Consider the following 26,378-nt stretch of genomic DNA (forward strand, 5'->3'; position numbering starts at 1 on the left):
TCATTTTGAGATACACAAATTTTAAACAATTCAGTAGAGTCCATGATTTTTAAAAACAGATGATCTTTGGTCCTGTGGAAAAACATGGCTTAAACTAAAATTTAGGTGAACAGATATTTAACGTTCTTAGAGCAAATCCACATCATACATTTTAAGTACCCCCAATGCATGCTTAAAGCACGTGATTTCTCCCCAAGAATCCAGGTGACTCTGGTTTGTTAAGAGTGCTGGGAACTGTATCTCTGAAACTACAATTCCCAGGTATTTGCCCCTAGTCCATCTTCTTCTCCCAAGAATGTTACTCTGTCCGCAAACTTGCCATAATTTCCTCTAATCTTATAATGAAGCTTCTTCCGGCTTCTTTCAAATTCCTGTCATCATTGTTTCTCCTTCTGCTTGCCTTTCCTCATTTTTGTGGTTCCCTTTGGCCCTCCTGAACATTTACTGCTTCACACATTTCATCCAGCTGTCTTTCCTGATGCACATCACTGACAACCTCTGAGACACTGGCAAAGAAGTAAAAACAAAAACCCTTACTCTTAAGCTTAAAAAGTACCTTGGAAATTTATGTTTCTGATTCAGTTCATCTTGTGTTAATAGTAGCTGAAAAGACTATAGTTAGTTTCTGATATAAGAGTTCCTGATATACCTGAGCCCCACCCATCTCAAAACAGGACACCGGGTAATCCAGTTGAAGCTGGCTTTATGGGTGTGAAAGACCAGTTTTAATGGATCTGGAGAAAATAGATTAGTACATGTCTGTGCAGATTAAGGCTAGGCTTGTGTATGTATGTGTAACAGCTGCTTCTTAAGCAGAATTCACCCCATTACATTTTAACATGCTTAACTTGTTCATGTCAATATTGAATTTAAATATTGGCTAAATAAACCATCTATGGCCTTTAAAACTGGGGTGGTTGTGGTGGTGTTTTTGCTTGTTACTATGTTATGCATTTTCACATTTTGATATTGTAAACTGCCCTGTGGTCCTCAGATGAAGGGCGGTACAGGAATTTAATAAATAAAATAAATAAAAATAATTAATAAGTTTATATAACGTCTAACAATATTTTAAAAGCACTGTATATTTTTCATCATTATAGATCAGAACACTTGTCAAGCACAATTTTGTTGAAATATAGGAGATGGGTGGTTAGATAGATTTAACCCCACAAAAGCCAATTGCAATATCTAGGGTGACTGTTGGGTATTGAGTGTTGTGATTGGTGCCAGAACTCCAAGAAGGCCTTTTCTGCAAAGAACCAAGAAAAAAAAATGACTATGCCATAGAATGTATCTGTTGGCCATAGAAAAGATGGATGCCCAGGGTGGAACTACATACTACCTCAGAGGAAAACAGTGGTGTCTCTCAGGAACGAGTGTATTTACCAAATAATGAACGTGAAAGGGGCATTTTCAAGGGTGGATTGGTAGGAAATAGGGGGGTGGTTGACCCCCCCAAGCGCTGATTCTCCTTGGCAACTACTCCCTCACCCCCCCAAAGTAATTTTTCTTACCAGCTGGCATTATTATTTTTTTTATAATAATTTTTATTAAGGATTTTACATTACAAAAAACAAAAAGAAAAAACAACAAAAAAGAAAAAATATCCAACAAAAATTGTTAAAAACAATCAATCTTTCCATCTCCTTATTTTTCATTTACTTGTTTCTAGGACCTCCTCATACCACCCTTTTTTTGTATTTCAAGTTCAAGTTATTAATTCAACAATTTCTTTCCCTCTTTTTGCTACCCAGATCTCATTCTTAAATTATTACGCTCTTAGATTTTTACTTATATAAACCCATTTTTTCATATTCTTTTAGCCCATCACAGCTAGAAACCACTTAGTTCCAATCCAACATTATTCTAAAATTCCTTAATTTTACAATATCTCTGTAAATAATCTTTAAATTTCTTCCAATTTTCCTCCACTGACTCTTCTCCCTGGTCTCGAATCCTGCCGGTCATTTCTGCCAATTCCATATAGTCCATCACCTTCATCTGCCATTCTTCCAAAGTGGGTAAATCTTGTGTCTTCCAATATTTTACAATAAGTATTCTTGCTGCTGTTGTGGCGTACATTAAAAAAGTTCTATCCTTCTTTAACACCGATTGGTCAACTATGCCCAGGAGAAAGGCCTCTGGTTTCTTCAGTAGGGTATATTTAAATACCTTTTTCAATTCATTATATATCATCTCCCAGAAAGCCTTAATCCTTGGGCACGTCCACCAAAGGTGAAAAAATGTGCCTTCATTTTCCTTACATTTCCAACATTTATTATCGGGCAAGTGATAGATTTTTGCAAGCTTGACTGGGGTCATGTACCACCTGTACATCATTTTCATAATATTCTCTCTTAGGGCATTACATGCCGTGAATTTCATACCGGTGTTCCACAACTTTTCCCAGTCTGCAAACATGATATTATGTCCAACATCTTGTGCCCATTTTATCATAGCAGATTTAACCGTTTCATCCTGAGTATTCCATTTCAACAGCAAGTTATACATTCTTGACAAATTCTTTGTTTTAGGTTCTAACAATTCTGTTTCTAATTTTGATTTTTCCACCTGGAAGCCAATTTTCTTATCCAAATTGTATGCCTCCATTATCTGATAGTAATGGAGCCAATCTCACACTTTATTCTTTAATTTCTCAAAACTCTGCAATTTAAGTCTATCTCCATCTTGTTCTAAAATTTCTCAATATTTCGGCCATTTAGCCTCCATATTGAGCTTTTTCTGAGCTTTCGCTTCCATCGGTGACAGCCACCTTGGGGTTTTATTTTCCAATAAATCCTTGTATCTTATCCAAACATTAAACAATGCTTTCCCAACAATATGGTTTTTAAATGCTTTATGCGCTTTAATCTTATCATACCACAAGTATGCATGCCATCCAAATACATTGTTAAAACCTTCCAAATCCAAAATGTCTGTGTTTTCAAGAAGTAGCCAGTCCTTAAGCCAGCAGAAAGCTGCTGATTCATAATAAAGTTTAAAGTCGGGCAAGGCAAACCCACCTCTTTCCTTTGCATCTGTTAATATTTTAAATTTTATTCTAGGCTTCTTGCCCTGCCAGACAAATCTTGAAATATCTCTCTGCCACTTCTTGAATCAATCCATCTTGTCCACAATTTGCAATGACTGAAATAAAAACAGCATTCTAGGCAATACATTCATTTTTATAGCAGCAATACGTCCCAACAAAGAAAGTTTCAAATTTGACCATATTTCTAGATCCTTTTTCACTTCACCCCAGCATTTTTCATAGTTATCTTTAAGTAAATTCCCATTTTTTGCTGTCAAATTGATCCCCAAGTGTCAGGGAACTGCCATTGGAGCCAAGAGTGGAGGTAAGGCTCCCCAACGATGCAGGAGAAGGGACCAGCAGGGAGAGAGAGAACACTTCCTTTGGGGAAGGAAATCGGCATGACACCAGGAAGAAAGGGGAGCAGGGAAAGACTTCGGAGAGATGGCTCCAAGACTCTTCCACAGAGACCAGCAGGGAGAGCCCAGGACCTCCGCTGGCCACGCCCACTCTGTGCAGAAGACTTCCGCGCAGGGAGGCTAGGCGGAGACTTGGCGTCAAAGAGCTTTTATGTTGGAAGAAGTTCAGGAAACGCCCACTGACGGATTCTGCCAGTGACTGACACAGCCACGGAGAAAGGGCTGTCCAGCCAGGGAAAGGTTTAGCCAGACAACGTTGCCTAGAGCAGCAGCCCCCTTACGCACGAGCAACCCCCAATTCCCTTTACACCAAGTATTTAACTTTCTTAACCACCGTTAAAGCTGTCATATTCTGAAACCTCTCTCTCTCAGTTTGTGTTAAATTTTTCTCTAAAACCTTGGTTTTAAATTTGTTTAGTTTAAACCCAGCGACCTGACCAAATTCTTGAATTAGTTCTAATACCCTTTTAGTACTAGATTCTGGCTCCTGTAACGTCAAAACTAAGTCATCTGCAAATGCTCTCAATTTGTACTATCTAGCTCCGACCTGTATGCCTTTAACCAACTGGTCCCTTCTGATCATGTTCAGCAAAACCTCCAGAACCTCCAGAATGGGGAAATTGGGCAACCTTGTCGTGTCCCTTTTTCTATTTTAAATTCTTCCGTCACCACATTGTTCAAAATTAGTTTTGCCTTTTGTTCTGAATATATTGCACTTATACCATTTTCAAAGCCTTGGCCTACCCCCATACCCTGTAAATTCTTTTTCATAAAAGTCCAAGAAATATTGTCAAAGGCTTTCTCCGCATACACAAATATTAAAACTGCCTTAGTGTTTATATTCTCTTGCAGTTTCTCTATAATGTTAATTATGTTTCTCACATTATCAGAAAGGTGTCTTCCTGGGAGAAAACCCGATTGGTCTTTATGTATCTCTTCCACTAGTACTCTTTTTAACCTTTTAGCTAAAATGTCTGCAAAAATTTTATATCCACATTAAGCAGTGATATAGGACGGTAGTTCTTGAGCTGAGTCTTTTCAGTCTCTGTTTTCGGTACAAGTGTGATATATACTTCCTTCCACGACTCTGGTGCCACTCTCCCCTGCATTATCTCATTGCAGACTTCTTTCAAAGGTTGCACTAGCCATTCCTTCAAAGATCTGTAATATCTAGAAGTCAATCCATCCGGTCCTGGAGATTTACCCAATTGCATATTCTGGATGGCACCTTCTATCTCCTGTTCAGTTATTTTATCACTCAACATTAATTTATTTTCTTGAGAGATTTTTTTGTAGTCCATTTTTCTTCAAAAATTGGTCTAAATCAATTTCTCTCTGTGGCCCTTGTGTATATAGTTGTTTAAAATACCTCTGGAAACAATTTCTGATCTCAGCTGGGTTCTGTACATTCCTTCCTTCCACTTCCAAGTTTATAATTGTATTTTGTTTTTGTCTTTTTTTCATTTGCCAAGCCAAGAGTTTCCCGCACTTGTTAGCTGACTCAAATGTCTTTTGTCTCATTTGTTTAATTTTCCATTCAATCTCTTGGTTCGTCATTTTCATGAGTTCCACTTGGTATAACTTAATTTCTCTCAAAACCTCCTGCGACTTGGGTTTTGCTCTCAATTTTTTTCCACCTTCCTTTATTTTCTCCAAAAAATTTTCCCTCTTCTCATTTTGGATTCTCTTTTTTAGTGCATTCTGTTGTATCAAGAACCCTCTCATAACCGCCTTACTAGCATCCCAGATTACTCTTTTCTCCACATCGGTATTCATATTTATCTCAAAATAGTCTCTCAAGGTTTTTTGGGCCTTCTTTAAAACTTCTTCATCTCTAAACAAGGTGTCATTCATCCTCCATCTGAAGGAGCCAGTTGATATTAGTTTCATCTCCATCTTGACAGCATTATGGTCGGAACAGGTTTTAGGGCAGATTTCCACTTTCCTAATCTTTGGTGCCATTCCTCTAGTTACCCATATTTGGTCAATTCTAGTCCATGTCATTTTAGCTTCAGAAAAGAAGGTTCCCTCTTTGGCCAAGGGGTTCTTTATTCTCCAAATGTCCACTAAATCCAAGTTGTCTGTCATCTCAAAAAAAGTTTTCGGTAGTCTACCATCCTTGGTGACTACCTGTCTTTGTGCCTTGTCCATATGTGTAGATACCACTCCATTCATGTCTCCAAGCAAAACAACATTGTAATCCATATAGTCCATCAGGGTCTCATGCAACCTTTTAAAAAATTCAGATTTCCCCTCATTTGGAGCATAAACACCTACTATCAAGAATTTCTCTCCCTGAATTTGAATTTCAACTGCCACAATTCTTCCTTGGTCATCTTTAAATATAAATTTCGGTTGCAATCTTTCTTTTGCATAAATAACAACTCCTCTTTTTTTCACTTTGTCCGATGAAATAAACTCCTGACCAAGTCTTTTGTTAACCAGCTGGCATTATTTTTGGTCTTGGAATCAGAATTGTAACAAAACATGGCCAAAAGGGAAGGATTGTGTATGTTGAAGAAAGGGAGGATTAAGCACCCCCCGTCATCTACTCATACATATCCTCACAGGTCCACCTTTGTGTTACGAATCAAACACAAGTTGGGAATCCCTTGTTTGCCTCATACTATGTAGACCTCCTCCCAGGGAACCTAGGATCTGTATTCCTTTAGGCATTCTATGCTGATAATAAAGAGTCCCTGAGTGTGTGTGTGTGTGTGTGTGTGTGTGTGTGTGTGAATCTGTAGCTTTTAGGATCCCTAACTTTTAGTCAATCCAAACAAAAGCACTTATGGCACTTATAAAAAACAAACATACATGACACTCTTCTTGGGTGTTGGTCTAACCACAGAGTTTAGACTGGCTGGAACAACCAGTCTGTCACAATAAGAGAAGCTTGGAACTGTGGGCTTGTACCTGTCAGTCCCCTGCTGCATTCTTGCAGAAGTTTTACATGAAATTTCCAGCTGAAGTGAGTCCAGGTTCAGCGCCTCCAACTCTGACACTGGTTTTTTCCCTGGCCCTGCTCCTGTGCCCTTATCACAAAAAATAAAACAGGTTGAGCTTCCAAACAGCTGACTCTCAAAGAAATTGCTATAGTAGTATAATATGTAGGAAGATAAAATGGTCCTCAGAATATCTTTTAAGGACCTCTAGTTCCAACAACCTGTTTTGGTAGGTCAGTTAGAATTATACATGTTTTGTATTGCGAGGGCTTCAGTAGAGTAAATCCCATCTGCAAGAAGTATCAGTCATCCATGGAAATGAAACCTTCCCATTTCCAAACTGAAAGCTAATTTGGAAAGGTAACGACCATTTTCTGTAGCTTTTCTAATGTTTAAAATGTGTTTTTGTTAAAGTAGTGTTTCCATGCTGTATAGATCTTCAAAGACTCTTTATAACATGGAAGTCATAGTTAACCTTCCAGTACCGACAGGGAACTTTTTAAATTAAAAAAAATCACTTGATAATTTACAGTGCAATCCTGAACATAGAATCTCTCTCATATATATATATATATATATATATATATATATATATATATATATAGTCCAGTAGCACCTTAGAGACCAACTAAGTTTGTTCTTGGTATAAGCTTTCGTGTGCATGCACACTTCTCCAGATACACGAAAGTTTATACCAAGAACAAACTTAGTTGGTCTCTAAAAGGTGCGCTGCTGGACAATCCCAAGGGTCATCTAGTACAACCCCCTGCAATGCAGGAATCTCAGCTAAAGTATCCATGGCAGATGGCCATCCATCTGTTTAAAAACCTCCAAGAAAGGCGAGTCCACCACTTCTCGCGAGAGTCTGCTCCACTGCTGAACAGTTCTTGCTGTCAGAAAGTTTTTCCGAATGTTTAGTTGGAATCTCCTTTCTTGCAACTGCCATTGGTTCAAGTCCTACCCTCTAGAGCAGGAGAAAACAAACATGCTCCCTCCTCCATGTGACAGCCCTTAAGATATTTGAAGATGGCTATCATATCTGCTCTCAGGCTTCTCTTTTCCAGGCTAAACATACCCAGCTCCTTCAAGCGTTCCTCATAAGGCTTAGTTTCCAGACCCTTGTTTGTCTTGGTTGCTCTCCTCTGATCACACTCAGTTTTCCCTTGCCTCTGTATCCTGAAACCCAGGAGAATATGATCACTTCCTCCCAAGTTTCCGAGTACTTCCACTCCATCAATCAGTTCCTCCCTGTTGGTGAGGACCAGGTCCAAGATAGATGACCCCCCCTTGTTGGTTCTTCCATCTTCTGGGAAATGAAATTGTCAGCAATGCAATGGAGGAATTTGTCAGACCTTACACTCTTGGCAGAGTTTGAATCCCAACAGATATCAGGGAAGTTGAAGTCCCCCATGATTACTATTTCTCTCCTTTTTGAATGTTTGGTAACGTCTAAACAGAACTGAGTCCTGTTGAATTGAATGGTTTTATAACTAGGTGAGTGGGGTTAGGATTGCAACTTTACGGTCAAATAGTCATGGCAGCCCATTCAAAAAAGGAAAAACAAAAAATCAAAACCCAAAATAAAACAGTTTAGCTCTGGTTATATCACAATCAGTGTTCAAAATAATCTTTCTTCAAGGTCATGTGACTTCTAAAAGTACATCAGATAGAACTTAAAATTGAAAACAACATTAGAACATAGTTAATCAGAATCATGGTTTAAACAAGTTCTTCTTAATATACATCAGGATTAAATTCAGTCTACATCTGAAATGTTCATGTGAAAATCCAAAACCATGGAAAACCTTTTATTTGAAAACACTTGTTTTTCTTCCCTAACTCATTTATTACTTTGGACTTTTGCATGAAATCAGGAACTTTGTTCCTTAGGAGTCCATCTGCTCCTGCTGTTTGTTCACCATCTGAAATCATAATCATCTGTTTGTGACACACTAATCATTTTCACAGTAACTAATTGTGATGTCACAAACAGATGATTATGATTTCAGGTGGTGAACAACCAGCAGGAACTAATGAACTCCCAAGGAACAAAGAAGAATAAGCATGGAGAAAAACAGATATTCATGTCATAGGGTTTTCCCTCTTCCAAATCTAAGTTTGTCTGAATATAACAATTTATGTTTATTGGACAGTACCAGGTAATAAGCCATGTCAAAACAATTTGAAGCACTGTTTACCAAAATCCCCTAGAAATATATTGTCAATATATGAGGGGAAATAATTTAATAAGATTGTCAGAACATACACATTTACTTCGTAGTTACTAATATTTTTTGATAAACCAAGTACATTAAGGCAGTTATTTATGAAATTTTGCATGCTCATAGGTTTTCATCTGAAATGAGAAACATACTTGTTTGACATTTATAGACCTTGTGTTTGAATAATTTTGTGAATTCTCTTTTGCACGTCTCCATATGTTTCTTTTGATCCAGGGACAGGGAATGTTAGTGGAGCCCTCCTGTGGCTAATTTAACACTTGTGAATTTCTATGGATGATAATGAGTCACTTCAAGATTGAATAAAATGTATTCCTTATGTTTGCTATATGAGAAAGTCAAATCTGATAGGCAAGGTGATACTTTTGTACAACTGTGTTTTGTTAGTTTATCTTGAGAGCTTTTTATTGTTTGCAAAGATTCAGTGTTTTTCTTCTTTTGGTCTCTGAGGTCCCACAGTTGTGTTCTGCACTTGGGCAGAGCCATTTCCAAAACCTTCAAGAGCTTCAGCTAGGGAGTCTGCACTCCTGGCCCTGCCCCTCCCTTCTAAGGGCAACAGAAAATTCTTTCACCCATGTTCTGATGGGTAGGATTGGTACATTCTTCTAAATGCATTGAGAATTGTATCTCTCAAAAAAATTCCTGCCTCTACCTGCCTTTGGAGCTTTATTTTCCTTGCTTTTCTATTAGCTAAGCCTTTATCCTTCTGATTTGTTTATTTCAAATGCATGTGATTAAAAAACATTTTTCTTTATGGCCCAGGTGCCTATAGTGCAGTGGTTGAGATAGTACATCTAGCATCTACCTTTGACCACAGTATCCTCTTAACTCTCTCAAGGGAACATCCTCTCAATTGCCACAGTGCAGGACCAGTTCTTCTAGAATTGGGATGGAGTCCTACATCACAATATCTGATCCCTCAGCTTTTGAGTATAGAAAATACATCAACTTTGAAGGTGTCCCCAGATCTACTTCATGTGCATCGATAACTAGACACTCCTATGCATCTTTGTAGACTTGATTCTATTCCTTCGTTTCTATAAAACAATTTGGCTCTGTTTGTTGTCTGACATTCCAGATCTTGGAACATGTATTGTCTTTCAAACCAGAATGGCTATCTTCCTTTCTCACTTAATGCTCAATCCCATGTCAGTCTCTACATATAATTCACAGATTTAAGGATATTGTATATTTTCTCATCCACACGCTAAACTTCTCTGGAAGATTCTGTTGAACCTGTGTCTTCCATTCATTTTGTCCTCCTGCATGGGCAAACTCTTCATACCTGCAGCAGGAACAGGAAACCTGTGGCATTTCAGATGATGTTGGACAGAGACGATGAGATTTGAAGGCTTCCTCTCTTGTCTTCAGCCATATGTGACCTTCAGCTCCTTTCTTTTAAGGTGGCCTTTTTGGTTGTGACTATATCTATCAACAAGGTTAAGAAATTGGCTGCCTTGAATCATGATCCAACTTTCTTGTGCATCCTTTGACCAGACCTCAGCTTTCTACCTAAAGCTGTCTTTCATTTCAATTTGAACAAAGACATGAATGTTCCTCTTCTAGATTGATGGACCATAGTGAACTTGTGCAATAATCTGTCAGTTCTTACATTAAAAGATGATTGCTCCCACTTCTTTCTGTTACCATAAACTTGCACGCATCAGTTTTCTTCAGTTTTGTTTGCTAGCTTGTTCCCTTGTCTCCCACAGTTTTTGACGTAGTGTTGAGACATATCTTTATCAGCACAAGCTAGTTACGAATAGATACTACATTCTGCTGTATCTGTCATTTCACTGAGTCACCCATGCTGTTGGGTTTGCCCAGTTTTTGTGATGTTATACCTTTTGTGTCTGATGATGCAGATATTTTGTTAATGAAACAGCACCATCAAATATGTAATTTATAATACTTGCAGTAATTACCATTGCTGTCATTGACACTCCTAGAATTTCCACTTAAGGAACTGAATCCATTACCACTACACTTTTTGCCTCTTCTCTAAGATGTATAATTTAGTGTCTAAAAGATTAAAAAAAAAAGGCAACAGACTTAGCTTAGTGGATTTATTTCTTGCGGGTCACAAAGCCACAGTGCACTCAATCTTGATCTTCACCCTGCCTTATCCCAAAACCCTTAAAACTCAGATATTAGAAAACAAAAAGACATGCCAGAGCCCTGTATAAGCCTCCATTCTGCTAAAGGAGAAGTACACACACAAAGGCTTACTGGATCAGAAACTGTAGTCCTTGGTTAGATATGCACATTGGAATGCACATCTGAGTGCGGATACTACCTGTCAGCACTGTTTTCAGTATAATGTCCATTTCTCATCTTCATTCTGATTAAGCAAGTCACACATAAATACTGGGGGAGGTGATAGTGTTAACCTGTCTTAAACAGAAACACAACAGAAACACAACAGAAAATATTTGAGATGACAACATAATGTGAATCACTCTTCAAAACTCTTTGTAGAGTACTGCTACCTGAACTCACTGCCCATTAAGTAAAAAATAGCAGAGCCATTGGTATTCCAGAAGAATTCAGTTGAGCAATGGCAGAGGTGTCGTGAAAAAAGCAGAATACATGTGAACTGCAGTTGAACCTGACTCTCCCACTCTTACTGTGTTGTCTACTCTTGGTAAAATAGCGACTGAACAGCCACTCTGTTTACCAGTACTGTTGTAGATGGCTGTTGTGATCACATTCTTGTGTTTTGCTGTTCCTTTTTTTCACGGATGTTTCTTGGAAATTCCAAAAGTGGTACTTGAAAACCATTCTCAAGAGTTTAAATTGCCTAGCATTTCGTGCAAACTGAATATGAGCATATAAGCACAATGTCTTCATGCTTGTATTTCTGCTCTTTTCTATTACTATTGAAAGGGTGCCTCAGAGTGTATTTTCTGTGCCTTTTTGTGAAAATTAATTTATGATGGTACCAAAGGTACTGACAATTTGATTGTTATTACTGACTGAATAGAGAAATGCTTGGAATTATTTCATCATGACTCAGGTTAATAACATGTTTCAGCAATACAGTTCTGTATAAGAGTCCCCATGAGGCTGTTCAGAATATACTAAATATATACTAAACATAAAGTGCATTATATCATATTGTCAAACCATGGTTTCACATTACGGGCATAATTAGAATAGACCTGAACTTCTTGTGTTACGATTTCTAAAACTTTCTATGTTCCTGGCAAACCATAGTTTGCTGTTGCATCCAAATGTGACAAGCTATGGTGGTATCCAGTGGTGTCACCCTACTGTTGGAAAGTGTCCATCAGTAGAATGAGGAGGGGTGGGATTACATCTCCCTCTGCAGGTCCCCAATCTGCTCCAAAGCATTGGATGCCCTCCGGAGCAGATTTAGGGGGACTGTCGGAAGCTTGTAGGAAAGAGGGGAAATTACTGGAAATTGTTTCCCTCTTAACACAGATGTCTTCCATTAGTAGATTAACACCATTAGTTACAACCCTATGGTTTGAGCAAATCATGAGTTTTAGTTGAAATCAGGATCACAAACCAGAATCAAGCATTCCTGCCAAGAGCCAGAAAGAAGCTTATTAATTTTGGAGTGTGGGGAGAGGAAGGAGGGGAAATGTGTGAGTCGAAAACTCTGTTCTATCTGACTGCACAAATTTTGTACACATCCTGAGAAACACGTTTTGGATTGCTGTAGTTGATATGTTCCAAGACTTTTAGTCAAACTCTGAAAGAGATTGTGAAGCCAGAGATTGTGTAATTTCTGACCGTTTTCTTAATAACAGCAACTTGCAAACCTACCACGTGGTAGGTGTTTTTGAAGACTACTATCCTATGAATACTGAGGTGGGGGGGAGTCACTAATGGTCCTATAAAAGCAGACCATTCTGAGACGCAGACGGTGACAGCACAGTCTCTCCTTGGTTGAGGCTCATAAGTAACTTTCCATCCTCTTTCTGTTGTGGCGAGACTATCACTTAGTATGGTTGCATATGGGTTGCATTTTGTTTTCTTTTTTCTTTCTGTAAATGGTTAACAGAACTGTTAAGCAAACATTTTAATGGTTTTTAAAAATGGATTAGACAGATTCATGGAGGAGAGGTCTGTCAGTGGTTGTTAATTTTGAATTGGGACCTCTCTTTATAAGAAAGTAATCTTCTGAATACCAGATGCTGGAAACAATTAGGAATAGCTGCCACCCTTGTGTCCTGTTGCTTGTGAGTTTCCAGTAGTATCTGGCTAGCAGTTCTTGGAAACTGAATGGTGGACTAGAGCAGGACTTCCTTGATAGCGCCATGAATGAGCTTCATCACATTCAATACTCATATTGATAGTTAATTGCATTTTATTGCTTCTTTTATTTATTACATTGTATTGCAATTTGAATAATAATAATATTATTCAAATTATAATACAATAAAACACAATAGTATAAGAAATAAAAGAAGCAATTAAAATGCAATTAAAAACCACTGGACTAGTGGAATATTGTTCTAAACCAGCAAGGCAATCCTCAAGCAGTTTTTGAAACAAAAGATTGCGTTTGAGACTACTGTTTGAAGAAAACCTCTCTAGAGTTTTTAAATAATGAGTGATTACCACTGTCTTTCCAGTCTGCATATTTTTCTAATATAATTGTATACAGACCTTCATACATATGTATCTATTTACTTTCTTAAATTGGGGGGGGGGGGATTGATAGTTGCTCTGCTGAGAGACCAGCTTCATTTGGCTCATTTCTTCACTGACCTATTTCCATTCTAACTGGTCATTATTAGAACTGCTACCTTTAGTTTGGTTGTTTTCCTTTTCCTGTCTTTTTCAGACTGTGTTGTGTCTTTTATATTACAAGCCTATGTGCAAAGGCTGTCTTTTTAAAATTGATCTTATGTAAGCTACTCTGGGACGCGGGTGGCGCTGTGGGTTAAACCACAGAGCCTAGGACTTGCTGATCAGAAGGTCGGCGGTTTGAATCCCCGCGACGGGGTGAGCTCCTGTTGCTCGGTCCCTGCTCCTGCCAACCTAGCAGTTCAAAAGCACGTCAAAGTGCAAGTAGATAAATAGGTACCGCTCCGGCGGGAAGGTAAACGGCGTTTCCGTACGCTGCTCTGGTTCGCCAGAAGCGGCTTAGTCATGCTGGTCACATGCTGGAAGCTGTACGCCGGCTTCCTCGGCCAATAAAGTGAGATGAGTGCTGCAACCCCAGAGTCAGTCATGACTGGACCTAATGGTCAGGGGTCCCTTTACCTTTACCTTTAAGCTACTCTGGGAGCCTTTTTGACTGAGGAGCAGGTTAAAAATGTTTTAAATAAATAAACATGTCACAAAGCATTTTACCTACACAGGTTGTATTCATTGTTATGGAAATAAACCAATTACAGTCATACCTTGGTGACTGTAGTCACCAAGTGACTGTAGTAACTTGAATGTTTTGGCTCCTGAATGCCGCAAACCTGGAAGTGAGTGTTCGGTTTGCGAATGTTTTTTGGAAGCCGAATGTCTGACGTGGCTTCTGCGCCTTCTGATTGAGTGGAGGACGCTCCTGCAGCCAATCAGAAGCTGCGCCTTGGTTTTCAAACGTTTTTGGAAGTTGAACGGACTTCCGGAACAGATTCCGTTCGAGAACCAAGGTAACACTGTACTAGGCTTTTTTCTTCTTGTTGTGTGTTTTGTTTAGTAAAAGTTAAATGCTTTTAATATAGCCACTAAAAGAAAACTTTAGTATTTAAATTTTTTTAAAGGAGGCTTTAATGTCACAGGTCTATGAAAACTCAGTGGCTGCAGGCACTTCCTATTGTTTCCCATGTGTAGGGAAAGGTTGGGTCAATCTATAAGTGCTCCTCAAACTTTTTGTAACATTTTTTATTCTAATCTAGAATAAGTATGATACTATTCATGTAGTACTCTGTGTCACAGACATAATCCTCCTGTGTGATATTAAAATTGATATACAGTTATACACAGTTTGCTATTTATGATCAGAAGCCAGCATGTTTGAAAAAGAAATAACCAAAGGTTTTTCTTAATCAGCAACTTAAGTATTGCAAAGCTATAATGTAATGCATTAACTGGTCTTTAAAATAAAGTTTAAAAGTAGCTATCTAGAATTTATAGTTTCTGCAGCGAAACCCCTATTTTGTTCCCTTTATAGTAGTGGAAATACAGGAAAATGTTATTATATGATGTTACTTAAAACATGAGATTATTTTTATAAATATTGTTGGTAGTAGATGGGAATGGCAGAAACCTCAAAGGAGTATTGTGTGACATAATTTGTTGACGTGTATAGTGCTTCCAAATCCTCAAAACAAAAGGTGTTACATAAGTGGAAAGTCCTTGTCATTATTGCTAATTGAATGATGTTATTACAGTAATGTGGATACAATTGAAAAACATATGGTATATTATGCGGGAGAGTTTTTTATTCATCCTATGCTCCATATTAGTTGTTTTAACATTTAAAAAGATTAGTAATCTGGACGAATTCCCGACTATTGTTCCAGACAGCAGTTAGATATTTGGGTGGATCATGTAAAAACACTGAAAAGGCTGAGAGAGCATGTGAAATGTTTGTTTGAAGTGATATTACATCAGTGGACTAGACATCTGTACTTTTTGATGTGGTTTGAAAAGGTTTATAGTATTGTACTGGAATTTTAAATGGGTTTTCTTTCACCATATTACTTCTGTTATTATTTCTGAACAAATACATGTATTTTGTTCATGTCCTGCTATTTAGAATGTTGCATCTGTATATATATGAAGAGCTTTTATGGAGACTGGATTTGCATTAGGCCACATTCAAAGGAAACGTGAGCCCTTCACCATCTGTATTGGCATTGTCCCTTGATTTTTTCTGCAAATATGCCAGCGGAAATCATATATCTCTTACTTCCCACTGTATTTCTCCATCTCGGTTACAAAAGTTGGGTGTTTTTCTGATTGTCATGGTGGGGCAGAAGGAGCAAGGCACAGATTTCAGGCATTTATTAAAGTGACGTATTTAATATGTTGTGTCCTGAAGATTCTTAAACTGAATCAGATCCCTTCATCTAGACCAGTATTGTTTCCTCTGACTGGCAGCTCTCGCAAGATCTCAGGAAGAGACCTTTCTCAACCCTGCTCTCTGATATCATCTTAACTGAAGAAGCGAAGTACTGAACACAGAACCTTTGCAGAAAAACCTGTGGTAGGCCAGTGAGCTATGGGCCACCAAAGGTTGGGTGGAACATTGAACCCCAAAATCATCGATCCAAACCTTGTTGCATTTGTATGCTGAGCCTGAATGAGCCGAAGAAAAGTGTCTGATGTACAGTCTTCCCTCTCTTTTGAGGTTAATCCGCCAACTTTATTTTAAAGCAGGATGCCTGGTTCAAATATAACTCTAAGCCAGGACTCAGGAAAAAGGAAATCAAAGCTGTGGGGAAATCTTCCAACAACCATGTTGGAAGGTGGGAGGCTGAAGCCTGATGTTTTGTTTGGGGTTGTTCAGGTTTGGCATTATGTGTGAATGTGGCCGCATATCTACTGCCCTGCACTGAAAAATGGCATCTAATATTATTATGCATTTCTGGAAGATGGCTAAGATTTAAGTGTATCTTCCACATAGAGAAGTAAGAAACAGATGCCACGATATCATCACTGATGATGATTGACAATGATGAGACTTGTGAGGATGAAACTGATGGTTTCAATAAGAGGTATCTGAAAGTAGAATGTGTTTACTGGCAATGTTCTGTTTGGTAATATTTAAACAATTACAGGTAGAGTTAAAAGGGTCTTTGTTCTTGTTTTCAGCACCAAAGGGAATACTCCATCTCTCTCCTGATGTTTATCAAGAAATGGAAGCGAGCTGCAACAAAGCATCCCCTGGTACCCCTGTAAACTATTTGTCCTCCAAGGAAATGAGCCAAGCATCTAGTTGTTTCTTCAGCACATCTCCTGCCACTAATAATACAGCTACAATTGCCAGGGAATTGCTCATGAACGGAACATCTCCCACTGCTGAAGCTATAGGACTGAAAGGAATGTCAGTCACTGCCCCTTGTTCTACGGTGCAACCTTCAAAGCAACTGGAATATCTGGCAAGGATCCAAGGCTTTCAGGTATGGGTGGACTTGAATAAAAGGCATTGTATAGCCATTATCTGCAGAATTACTTTAGCTTATTTATTTATTTAGAAGATTTAGAGTTGTAAGAATGTCAAAGGATCCTGTATATATTCCAGTGATTTTGTTACTGTCTTGTCTGTTGCCACCTGAAACTTGATTTCCATTGGGATGGGGGAAGTAACGCATGTAGTGCTCCTAAATAATCATGCACAGCCTGGACGGAAGAATATATAATGGTTTGGTATTCATTTAAATACTGTCCTGTGACAAAAGGTCACAGGGTTTTAATGTATTTTTAATCTTTGTTGGAAGCCGCCCAGAGTGGCTAGGGAAACTCAGCCAGATGGGCGGGGTATAAATAATAAATTATTATTTATTATTATTATTGACAACAAGAACTTAAATAACAATCGTTTTGATACAACTTGTAATAAAATGGAATCCTCAAAATATTTAGAAATTACTTCAGTCACAGTTGCCCTCCTCACAAAGCCTGGTAGAAGAGGTGTGTCTTCACCTGTTTCATAAAGGAAAACAACAATGTCACTAGGCACACCTTGGTGATGAGGGTATTCTACAGACATGGAGCCATCATTGAAAAGGCCCTTCCATGGACCCCAGCACTACATATGTCGTCCTGTGCAGGGACCACTAGTTCAGGTATCATCCATTGATTTCACAGGATGGGCAGATGGATATGTGAGAAGACATTCTACTCGCTTATATACCTCAGACTTGGCCATTCAGGTCTTTAAAGTGTAAGCACCTTGACTTGGGCTGGAAGACAAAATGACAACCAGTCAACTTGTTTTTAAATGTGGGTTTTATGTACTAGGCCTGCTACTCCTACAAGCACGTTTTGCACTAATTGCAATTTCTGGAGCATCTTCAAGGACAGCCTGATGTAGAACACATTACAGTTGTCCACCTTGGAGGTTGTCAGAGCATGAGTGACCATAGCCATGGTATCCTTATTGAAGAATGGCTGCAGCTGGTGCACCAGCTGAAGCAAGGCGTAGGTACTTCTTTATCCACCCAGGCTACTTGGGCCTGAAGTGACAGTGATGGTTCAAGGAGCACCCCCAAACTAAACAACTTGAAGGCAGGTGCAACCTGGTCAAAAACAAGCCATTCCTACAACTTCTGTATATGGAACCAACTTCTCACAGCACTTTCCATCAGAAGTCACCCAGTGCTATTTTCTGGAGCCGCCCTTGGAAATAAGAGCAGAACCACGGAAAAACACTGCACCCCATCTCCTCAGGGAGTCCAAGAAGATACCACAGTCAGTGGTATTGAAAGCGCTGAAAAGCCAATAAATTTCAGCAGGCTCACACTCCCCTGCCCTTCTTCCAACGAAGATCATCAGCTAGGACAACCAAGGCCATTTCTCCCCCACCAGACCTAGACACAGATCCAAGCATGCCTGAAGCTGCCCTATCATCTTTTCAAGTACCTAACCCAGAAGGGGAATGTATACTTATTAGTTAAATATTTCCATCATAAGAAGTATTGGCATGTATCTAACTAGCCCCTTTTATTTAAAAAATGTGTTTGCTTGTGCAGCAGGGATTCTTTTATTTTTCTAACCAACCTAAAGCTACTTTTTAAACTTTGAGGTGGTGGTGAATAATTAAAAGTGGCTCCTGATGTGTTCTGGCGGACGGTTTGATGTTTGCAAAAAGAAAAGAGAACCCGTTTAAAACCAAAGGAAGGAAATCAGATCTTGCACTTGCTAACACTCACATTATAGCTTCTGTTAAAAAAAATAAATCAGTTATATACTTTCAGGCTTTCTTGGCGCTAGGAAATAGAAACATTGAAAGCTTGCCCTAACTGAGTTGCCGTGCCAGTTAGAGGTGGATATCTTGTGTCCCTCAGTTCATCTGCATATAGTAGGATCAGACAAATCTTGATGAAAGGAAATTCAATCCTCAAAAGTTTTCATTATCTCTTACATCTTTCTTTCACATCTTGTTGAATTGCTTTCAGTGCTTTATTTTCATTAGAGAAAACACAATTTATAGTAACATTTTCACCAACTTGCTTACTTCCTTAGCTGTAAGATACAGTTACTAGGCACTGATTGTTTGTGCTTTTCCTATCTACTTGCCCCCCCCTCTGCCCCCCACCCCCATTCTTGATTGGTCTTGAAAAATAGAATCCTTGTTTCCTTTTTTGCCCAGGTTGCTGCTGGTCATTCTACATGAACTTCAGTAGATATTCTCTCTAATTCCCACTTATTTCTTCAGTGTATCAAGAAACTGGTGATTTTGGCTTCCTACCCGCACCCCTTTTGTTCAGTTCAGCTTAATACCTTGGCTGCCTGAGTTTTTGGAATGAGCATGAAGCTCTGTGCTGGATCACTGAGCACTGAGGAGAGTGTTGAACAGAATCTCTGTGGGAAATGGCTTAGTGGGCTGTCAAGTGCCTATCACCAGTCTCTTCACCATCTCACTACAGAAAGCGCTTTCTGTTCAAGATCTTAAAAGCCTTTTTTTTCTTTACAGGTTAGTTATATCACACAGGTTTACCAGAGAAGAAAATAGTGCATTGACCAGGATGACGCTTATTTCATACTCCTTGAATGCCTCAGAGTTGTCTGTGGTTTTTCTTTAGACAAATTATTAGTTCCTGTGTGCTGAGAACAATCAACATTAAAATGTCTATTTCTTAATTATAAACACATCTTTGTTCCCCACTGACAATTGAGCATACACATTCCATATTTCAAAAAAATTAACTAAACAATAAAAAAACTACTTCCCAAGAGGCATTGTTTACTATAATAAGAATAAGTATATTGATTTTTTAAAACCTAATTGGACAGTCTCCAACGTCCAACTAGAAGATATACCTTTTAAAAATATGTATTTTTATTTAGGCTTTAATTTTCTGTATTCATTATATATATATGTAAAACACACATATGTTACAAGCCATCAGTATTTGAGACACACATACACTGCATGCTAGGCAAGTCTATTAAATTATTCATTACCCATTATTACAGGGCTCTGTTATTAAAAGACCGGTGCTATACTTTGATTCAGTTCGAATTAATGAAGCCAAGTACTTAACAAATTTTACAGTATCTGTATAAAGCATTCTTACTGTTCAGGTTTAGGATTATTATTTAAGCCACTTGCTTGGAGGCTTATTAAACAAAATGAGCTGCACATAAAAGAAGCGTTGCTATTTTAATGTTTACTTGCAATTTTGTTCATTGCTTCATAACTTAAACAGAAAAAGAAGTTTTTTAAAACTACAGTGCAAATAAAATACCCCAAATCATTTGGTTACATTGAAATATCTAGTGGAATTGGTTCTACATGCTGATGATTTATTCTAAAAATGTTATAGGCCATTTTTTCAAAGTGCTCCGGGCAGCTAATAGTGAATATTACTTAACTTGTCCAATCCAGCTATAGTTTACTAGGAAAATTAGCTGGAGTGTGTTGCGAAGGGTCAAATGAGATGCAGCAGGGCCTATGGAACATATTGTGGTGAGGTTTCACATTCCTCCCCTTTTGTTGGAGGGTAGATTGCATTCCCACTTTAGATGTGAATGATACAAACGTGCATAAAATACACATGGGTGTTCTGTGCATTGACTTGATCAAAAGTTTACAGTAAGTATCCTGGAGGTCAGGATTATAGTTTTTGGGGGTGGGGGTGGGGAGAGAGTGTAATAAGGGTTAAAAAAAACCATCCCTATACTATACAGGAAAGTATGGAGGCTAAAGGGGGGCACTGTTTCCACCGATAAACATGCTCACCCCAATATTTAGCAACAAAGTGCTCAGGTTTAAGGCTAGCAGACAGCTCCAAGCCTAAGCTCTGTACCCCTACGAAGCAAAGCAGGGGAAAGTGTCAGGAGAGTAGGAAAGAAAAAAAGCCACCATCCCTACAAAACTTTTGTTCAGGTTAGCTGAGTTTTCATGTTAGAGACCAAGGACACCCCGCACATCCCCATGGTTTTTCTGTATAAAATTTACATTTTCTAGAAAAGGTCTGCCGTACCAATTCAGCAGATTTCACCGAGTATCTGGTATCTGAAGTTGTACAGGTATAAACCCGATCTGGCAATCTATTCAATAAGATATGGTGATGTGAGGGGTACAGATGGCCTTGTGTAGAAGTTTATTTCAAAGAGTTCTGGCTGATTGATTTTCCCCCACCCCATCCCACCCCACCGCTGTAAATTAAAACTGGTGCACTTAGATGGTGCATTATTGGATCAGTCTTCCAATAATTGTTTTTAGATATGCACACAAATGCAATTTGTATTTCTTTGTTTGGAAGACATCCATGGGAAGCTCAGCATTTGCATTTCCTTTGCTCCAAATTAACCTCATAAGTGGAGTATAACCAGCACCTATCAGAGTTTCCTTCCCCTTCCTCTCGTCTCCCCCTCATTTGAGTATCAGGAAGTATGACCTTCTCAGAGGTTAAGACTAGTGGTAATCTGTGAATAGTTAAGTAATTATTTACAGTTCTCCACCTGCAGAGATTATTTTCATATGTATAATGCATGCAATGTGCCATATAGTGCAACTACTACGTTTGTTCTTTTTGTACCTCTCACCATTGTTCTTTAGAAAATGTAACATCCAGCTCTGGCACACTTCAGAATAGGTCTGCTTAAGTCAATATCACTTCTTAGCTCAAAAGTGACAGGAGTGTAAGAAGATAGTTGCTGGATTAGCCTAAATCTCTACCTAGCCTGGGATCTTTTTCATAACTGTAGGTGGTTCAACATGGTCTGGAAAAACAGTGTAAAGAGCAAAAAGTGGTTACTTTGTGTTCCAGTTGTTGCCATTCAGTTTCAGTCAGTGGTTTTAAGTTGTGACCTAGTAAGCAGGTGATATTCTCTGTAGAGTATGCCCACGTTTCCTGAATCTGGAAAATAAAACTTTTTTATATCGCATGAAGGCCCAGTTCTACAATGTCTTACTACATCTGAATTTGGCCTAAGATTCAATCCATACGTGCACATTGTGGGTATGAACAGATCACACTATTTCAGCTCTCTTTCTATTTCACATTTGTTGATTTCTGAGTGTCTTCCATCCAGGTGCTCTTGGAGGTAACTGATATTCTAGAACTTTTTCAGTCAGGGTTTAGGCCCAGTTTTGGCACAGAAACTGCTTTGGTTGCCCTGTACTATGACCTCTGTTGGGAGAGAGAAACAGGTGTAATGTGTCCCTGTTAATTCTCCTTGACCTCTCAATGGCTTTTGATACCATCAACCATGGTATCCTTCTGGAGCTGCTGTTCGAGTTAGGGGTGGGCAGCAGTACTTTGTGGTGATTCCGTTCCTACATGGATGGTTGTTTCCAGAGGGTGATGCTTAGGGAGTGTTGTGGAGCTTTCAGTGTGTGGTTCCTCAGTTGCGAATAATCAGCTAATAAGTCAGGTAATGTACATGCGTATAGGGATCCATATTTTCTTTAATTACTCCTCACATTTTATATTACCAAAGCATTAGAGAGTTATAGCATCCATACTTCTGCAGTTTGAGATTTATAAGACCCTTCAGGTATTACATTGCTGTTTAAATTGGAATTTATGGTTGTTTGTACCCAGTGCCAGTAGCCTTGATTCCTGAGGCTGGTCAGGAAGTTGCATTCTTTCATGGGTGTGTGGGAATGCATTTACAAATAGATGTTGCTGTGTATTTGTCTGTTAGCACACAGAGGAAAGAGTCCCTTGTACTTCATCTAACTGGATGACCAATACCAGGAGTAAATAAATAAATTGTGGAGCATTTGTCTAATCAATCAGCTGGCTCTAAACTTTTCCTCCTTTAGAACCTTCAGTATAAGGTAGTATTTGACACACCGTATGTTAAACACAGTGTTGTATCTTTCACCCATGCTTTAGCTTTGAAAAAATAGATGCTATTCAGAAAGGAAATCGGGTTCTGTTAGATGTTTACAAGAACAGTGAATCTCTTTGGACTGATTTTGAAAGATGCATGAACTCAGTGCTGTTTGCTTCTTACGATACAGATAAACTTAAGCAGGAAGTATCACAGAGCAGTGCTGTTGACCCTCTGAAATCCAAACTTCTGCAAAAGGAGTAATTACCATAGTTTTCCTAAGTTAATGAACTGAAAAATAAGCAACATGCATATTTTTATTTCTATGTGAGGCAGGGACCTGGACTTTCTGGTCCTGCCTTCTCTGGCCCACCTCCTCCATTTCCAGGTCCATCTGATATCCGCACACTGGAATGTCATGTTTATGTTCGGGCTGCCACAAGAAGAACTCAACACAAATCTACACACACCAGTTTTGCACACCATGCATTTCAGTTTTCATGAATTGGGCTTTTCAAATGGATACCCCTGTGCAAATGCGACAGATCCCTATGCAATGCACCAACATTGTGTTTGAGGTAGAAGAAGGAGAGTATCATTCTGGTTTCCTCCTGCAGACATTGTTTTGGTCTGCTTTGGCAATGACAGCAAGGTATTAATGTATGTTGTATGATATTATGCTGAGCAGTCAGTTGGTGAAAAGATAAAAGATAGCTGTTAAAAGGAAGAATAGGTTACCCAAAGCTTAATGGTACAAACAAGCATGACTATCAAACTAAGACCTTTGGGCATTTTTTATCAGATACTTCAGGTTCTCTGCTGGACACATGTTGCATTTATTGCAGTGGGGGGGGGGAATCCTTAAATATACCGGTCATCTATGATACCTCAGGCAAACTGTGACATTGATGTTATGTTTACTTTTTAAACATCTTCAGAATGTTGGCCCACTTCACTCTTAACATATCTGATTCTCAGGTGCACACACCAGCCACAACTGAACACTGAGGGATGCAAGTTTTTCAGCCTGTGGGTTCCATGAAGATTTTGTACTCTTTTTACTGAAGTTTCTCTTCTGTTCAATGCTGGATTCAAACTTCCATCATCCCAGTCAGCATGATGGGCTGAAAAGAATAGAATATGAATTGGTACAAATCCTGTCATACTGAAACATATCCTAGTACAATTGAAACCTCGGAGGATTTGCCAAGTAGCTTTTCCTACCTTCTGCTGGTACCTAATGTGTGAACAATCGTAAGCCACAGTATGATTGCTGTGGAAGCATTTCAGTAGCTCTCTATAGCTTGCAAGTATTCAGATAGCTTGGCATCTTTTTAATAGATAAATAAGGGTCAAGTTACAAATATTATTTTCAATATTCTAGAATCAGAGAATTGGGGGCGGGGCAGAGAATGGGCATCCAGATTACCTATCCATTGCTGCCACTATGAAAAGCAGCAACTCCTTGTGCTTAAAAGCATTGTAATACTTGACATGATTTTTTTGTATCAAAAATGAAATACAGGGTTTTCGTGTTCTAACTATTGCCAAACAGGAAAAGCAAATGGCAGATGCATAGAAATGGCAGGATCATGTATAAGTAAACTCAGGTATAGGGCTGAATGAATGAAATGCTGTTGCCTTATTTTTTACAATCCTACACATTGTAGCACATGCCTACAACTAGCTTTCCAGTTGGAGAAATCCAAACATTATTTTTAAAACCAGTACATTTGGTTTTTGTTTAGTTTTTTAAAATAGCTCTAAAGCTGTCAGGACCTCTCAAAATAATGTAACCAGCACTAAACAAAGCAGCCTGTGCTCCCTGCCAAGTTCTTTTAAGTAAATCCTTGATAAAGTTAGATGCCAACCTTACACTGGAGAGATGCCAAAAGTTTAGAAGGCTTGAGTTGCTACAGCAGAACTAAAAAAAGTATGGCACTCAATTGTTCGTAGCCTGGTGCTTAGTTGTTCAGGTTTAATCTGCACTTTGATTTTCCAGGGTAATTTTTCAAAAGAAAAAGTAGCGAGAAACACAGATTAGAAGGAAGAAAGTACCATTAAATGGGGCTGCCTGAAGTGAGAAATCTAGATTTACAGAGGGCAGATTTTCAGAGATGAGCTTCTGATGGAAATAAGGTCATTCTGACATGTAAGCACACAAAAAACAGCAGTATATTCAATATGAAACAGGGATGCTTTGCACGGATGGAAATAGCTGTGTTTTGTATGTGTCATGTTGTGAGGCTGTAATTGAATTAACACCATATTTTTCAGCAGTTCTAAGAACAAAACTTAGACTGATCAACACCAGTTGCCCATTGGTTTGAATGTTTCTGGATTTACTTGCACGACACACAGTCTTTTCTCCTCCTCACTTTGGGCAAACAACAGCTTTCATAACCAAGAAGAAAATTAAGAGCAGGTGTAAGCATATTTGCACTGACGCAGAAATCAAAATGTTATTTCAAACATGATTTCTTTTTTATTCTCCAAACCTGCCTTAATTCTTCACAGATATTGGATTCAGCTTGCCATAATTATTCAGCTGAAATACATACTTTCAAAAAGAAATGTTGTCCGTACCTAAAATTAGCAGGCTTTGAAACAGGTCTTGCTATTATCTCTTTGGTTGTTGTTTTTTATTCCCAAGATGAAAGGACTAGAAGATCAGTGTTACGTCTCTAGACATTCTTGGCAGCCTCTCTGTATTTTTCTTTTGCTGTGAAATCTAAATAAAATTTTGGGTTCTGTCTGTATGTACACCATCTAAGGCTGCAATCCTAACCCCCTTCCCTTGGAGTAAGCCCCACTGAATTCAGTAGGACTCATTTCTGAGTAGACAGGAGTTATGATTGTGCTGTTTGTTGTCAGATGACTCCATATGCATTCAACATAACTACTTAAGAGGTCCATATTTTTGAATAATTGGTATAAGTGTACTCTTTCACAGCTCCCGTGTTACCCATTTTTCTACCCTTTGTTTATTAGCAATGCCCAACACCATATTTTTGGCAACATTAAATTTAAATTTAATGAGGGCTGGTGTGGTGTAGCAGTTAGTGTTGCATTAAGACCTGGAATAGCATTATTTCTGGGGACCTTAGTCCAGTCACTATCCCCACTACCTCACAGGGCTGTTGGGAGGATGAAGCCAGGTGCAAATCATGTACAGCACCCTGAAGTGATTTGCAGAAGGGCTGGATATAACTCAGTCGGGATATATCCTTGGCCTCACTGCAGAACGGGGAACTCAGAACTCCCCACTCTAATTCTGCCAAAGGCTTTAATGCTCAAATCAGTACATAAGGCACACTACAGGTTATAAGGTTCAGCAGGTATATAAGAGGTTCAGATACCGTATTTTTCGCCCTATAGGACGCACTTTTTCTCCTCCAAAAATGAAGGGGAAATGTGTGTGCGTCCTATGGGGCGAATGCAGGCTTTCGCTGAAGCCTGGAGAGTGAGAGGGGTCAGTGTGCACCGACCCCTCTTGCTCTCCAGGCTTCAGCGAAAGCCTTGGGAGCCCGGCGGGAGTTCCCACGGAAGGCGCCCACTCCGTCTCCGGCAGGGACACGGCGCGCGGGGAGCCTCCGCCTGGGCGGGAGACGAGGCGATGCCGGGGTGTCGGGCCGAGCTCCGCGGCGCCTGCAGCCGCACTTGCTGTTGCTTCTGGAAAGGCGAGCTGCTCCTGACGTGGGGAGAACCAGGGACATGCAGCCGATGCCCCTCCAGCCCCGGCCAGGTGAGCTGGCGGGCAGGTTGGGCGGCCAAGCGGGAGCAGGCGGGCGCGCAGCGCGGGGCCATGGAGCCA

At 39.2% G+C, this 26,378-nt stretch overlaps 1 protein-coding gene across 6 annotated transcripts in view; it reads left to right on the forward strand.

The window, feature by feature from the left end:
* STAU2 (staufen double-stranded RNA binding protein 2) overlaps positions 1-26,378 on the forward strand; it is a 150,606-nt gene that overhangs the window by 59,133 nt on the left and 65,095 nt on the right. For all 6 annotated transcript variants that reach the window (XM_053395843.1, XM_053395842.1, XM_053395841.1 and 3 more), the window contains exon 12: positions 16,427-16,734. In XM_053395843.1, coding sequence (XP_053251818.1) covers positions 16,427-16,734 — 308 coding nt within the window. The remainder of the gene's footprint in view (positions 1-16,426; positions 16,735-26,378) is intronic.

The sequence above is a fragment of the Podarcis raffonei genome, chromosome 7 (assembly GCF_027172205.1).
Source record: "Podarcis raffonei isolate rPodRaf1 chromosome 7, rPodRaf1.pri, whole genome shotgun sequence".
In the NCBI taxonomy this organism is placed as follows: Eukaryota; Metazoa; Chordata; class Lepidosauria; order Squamata; family Lacertidae; genus Podarcis; species Podarcis raffonei.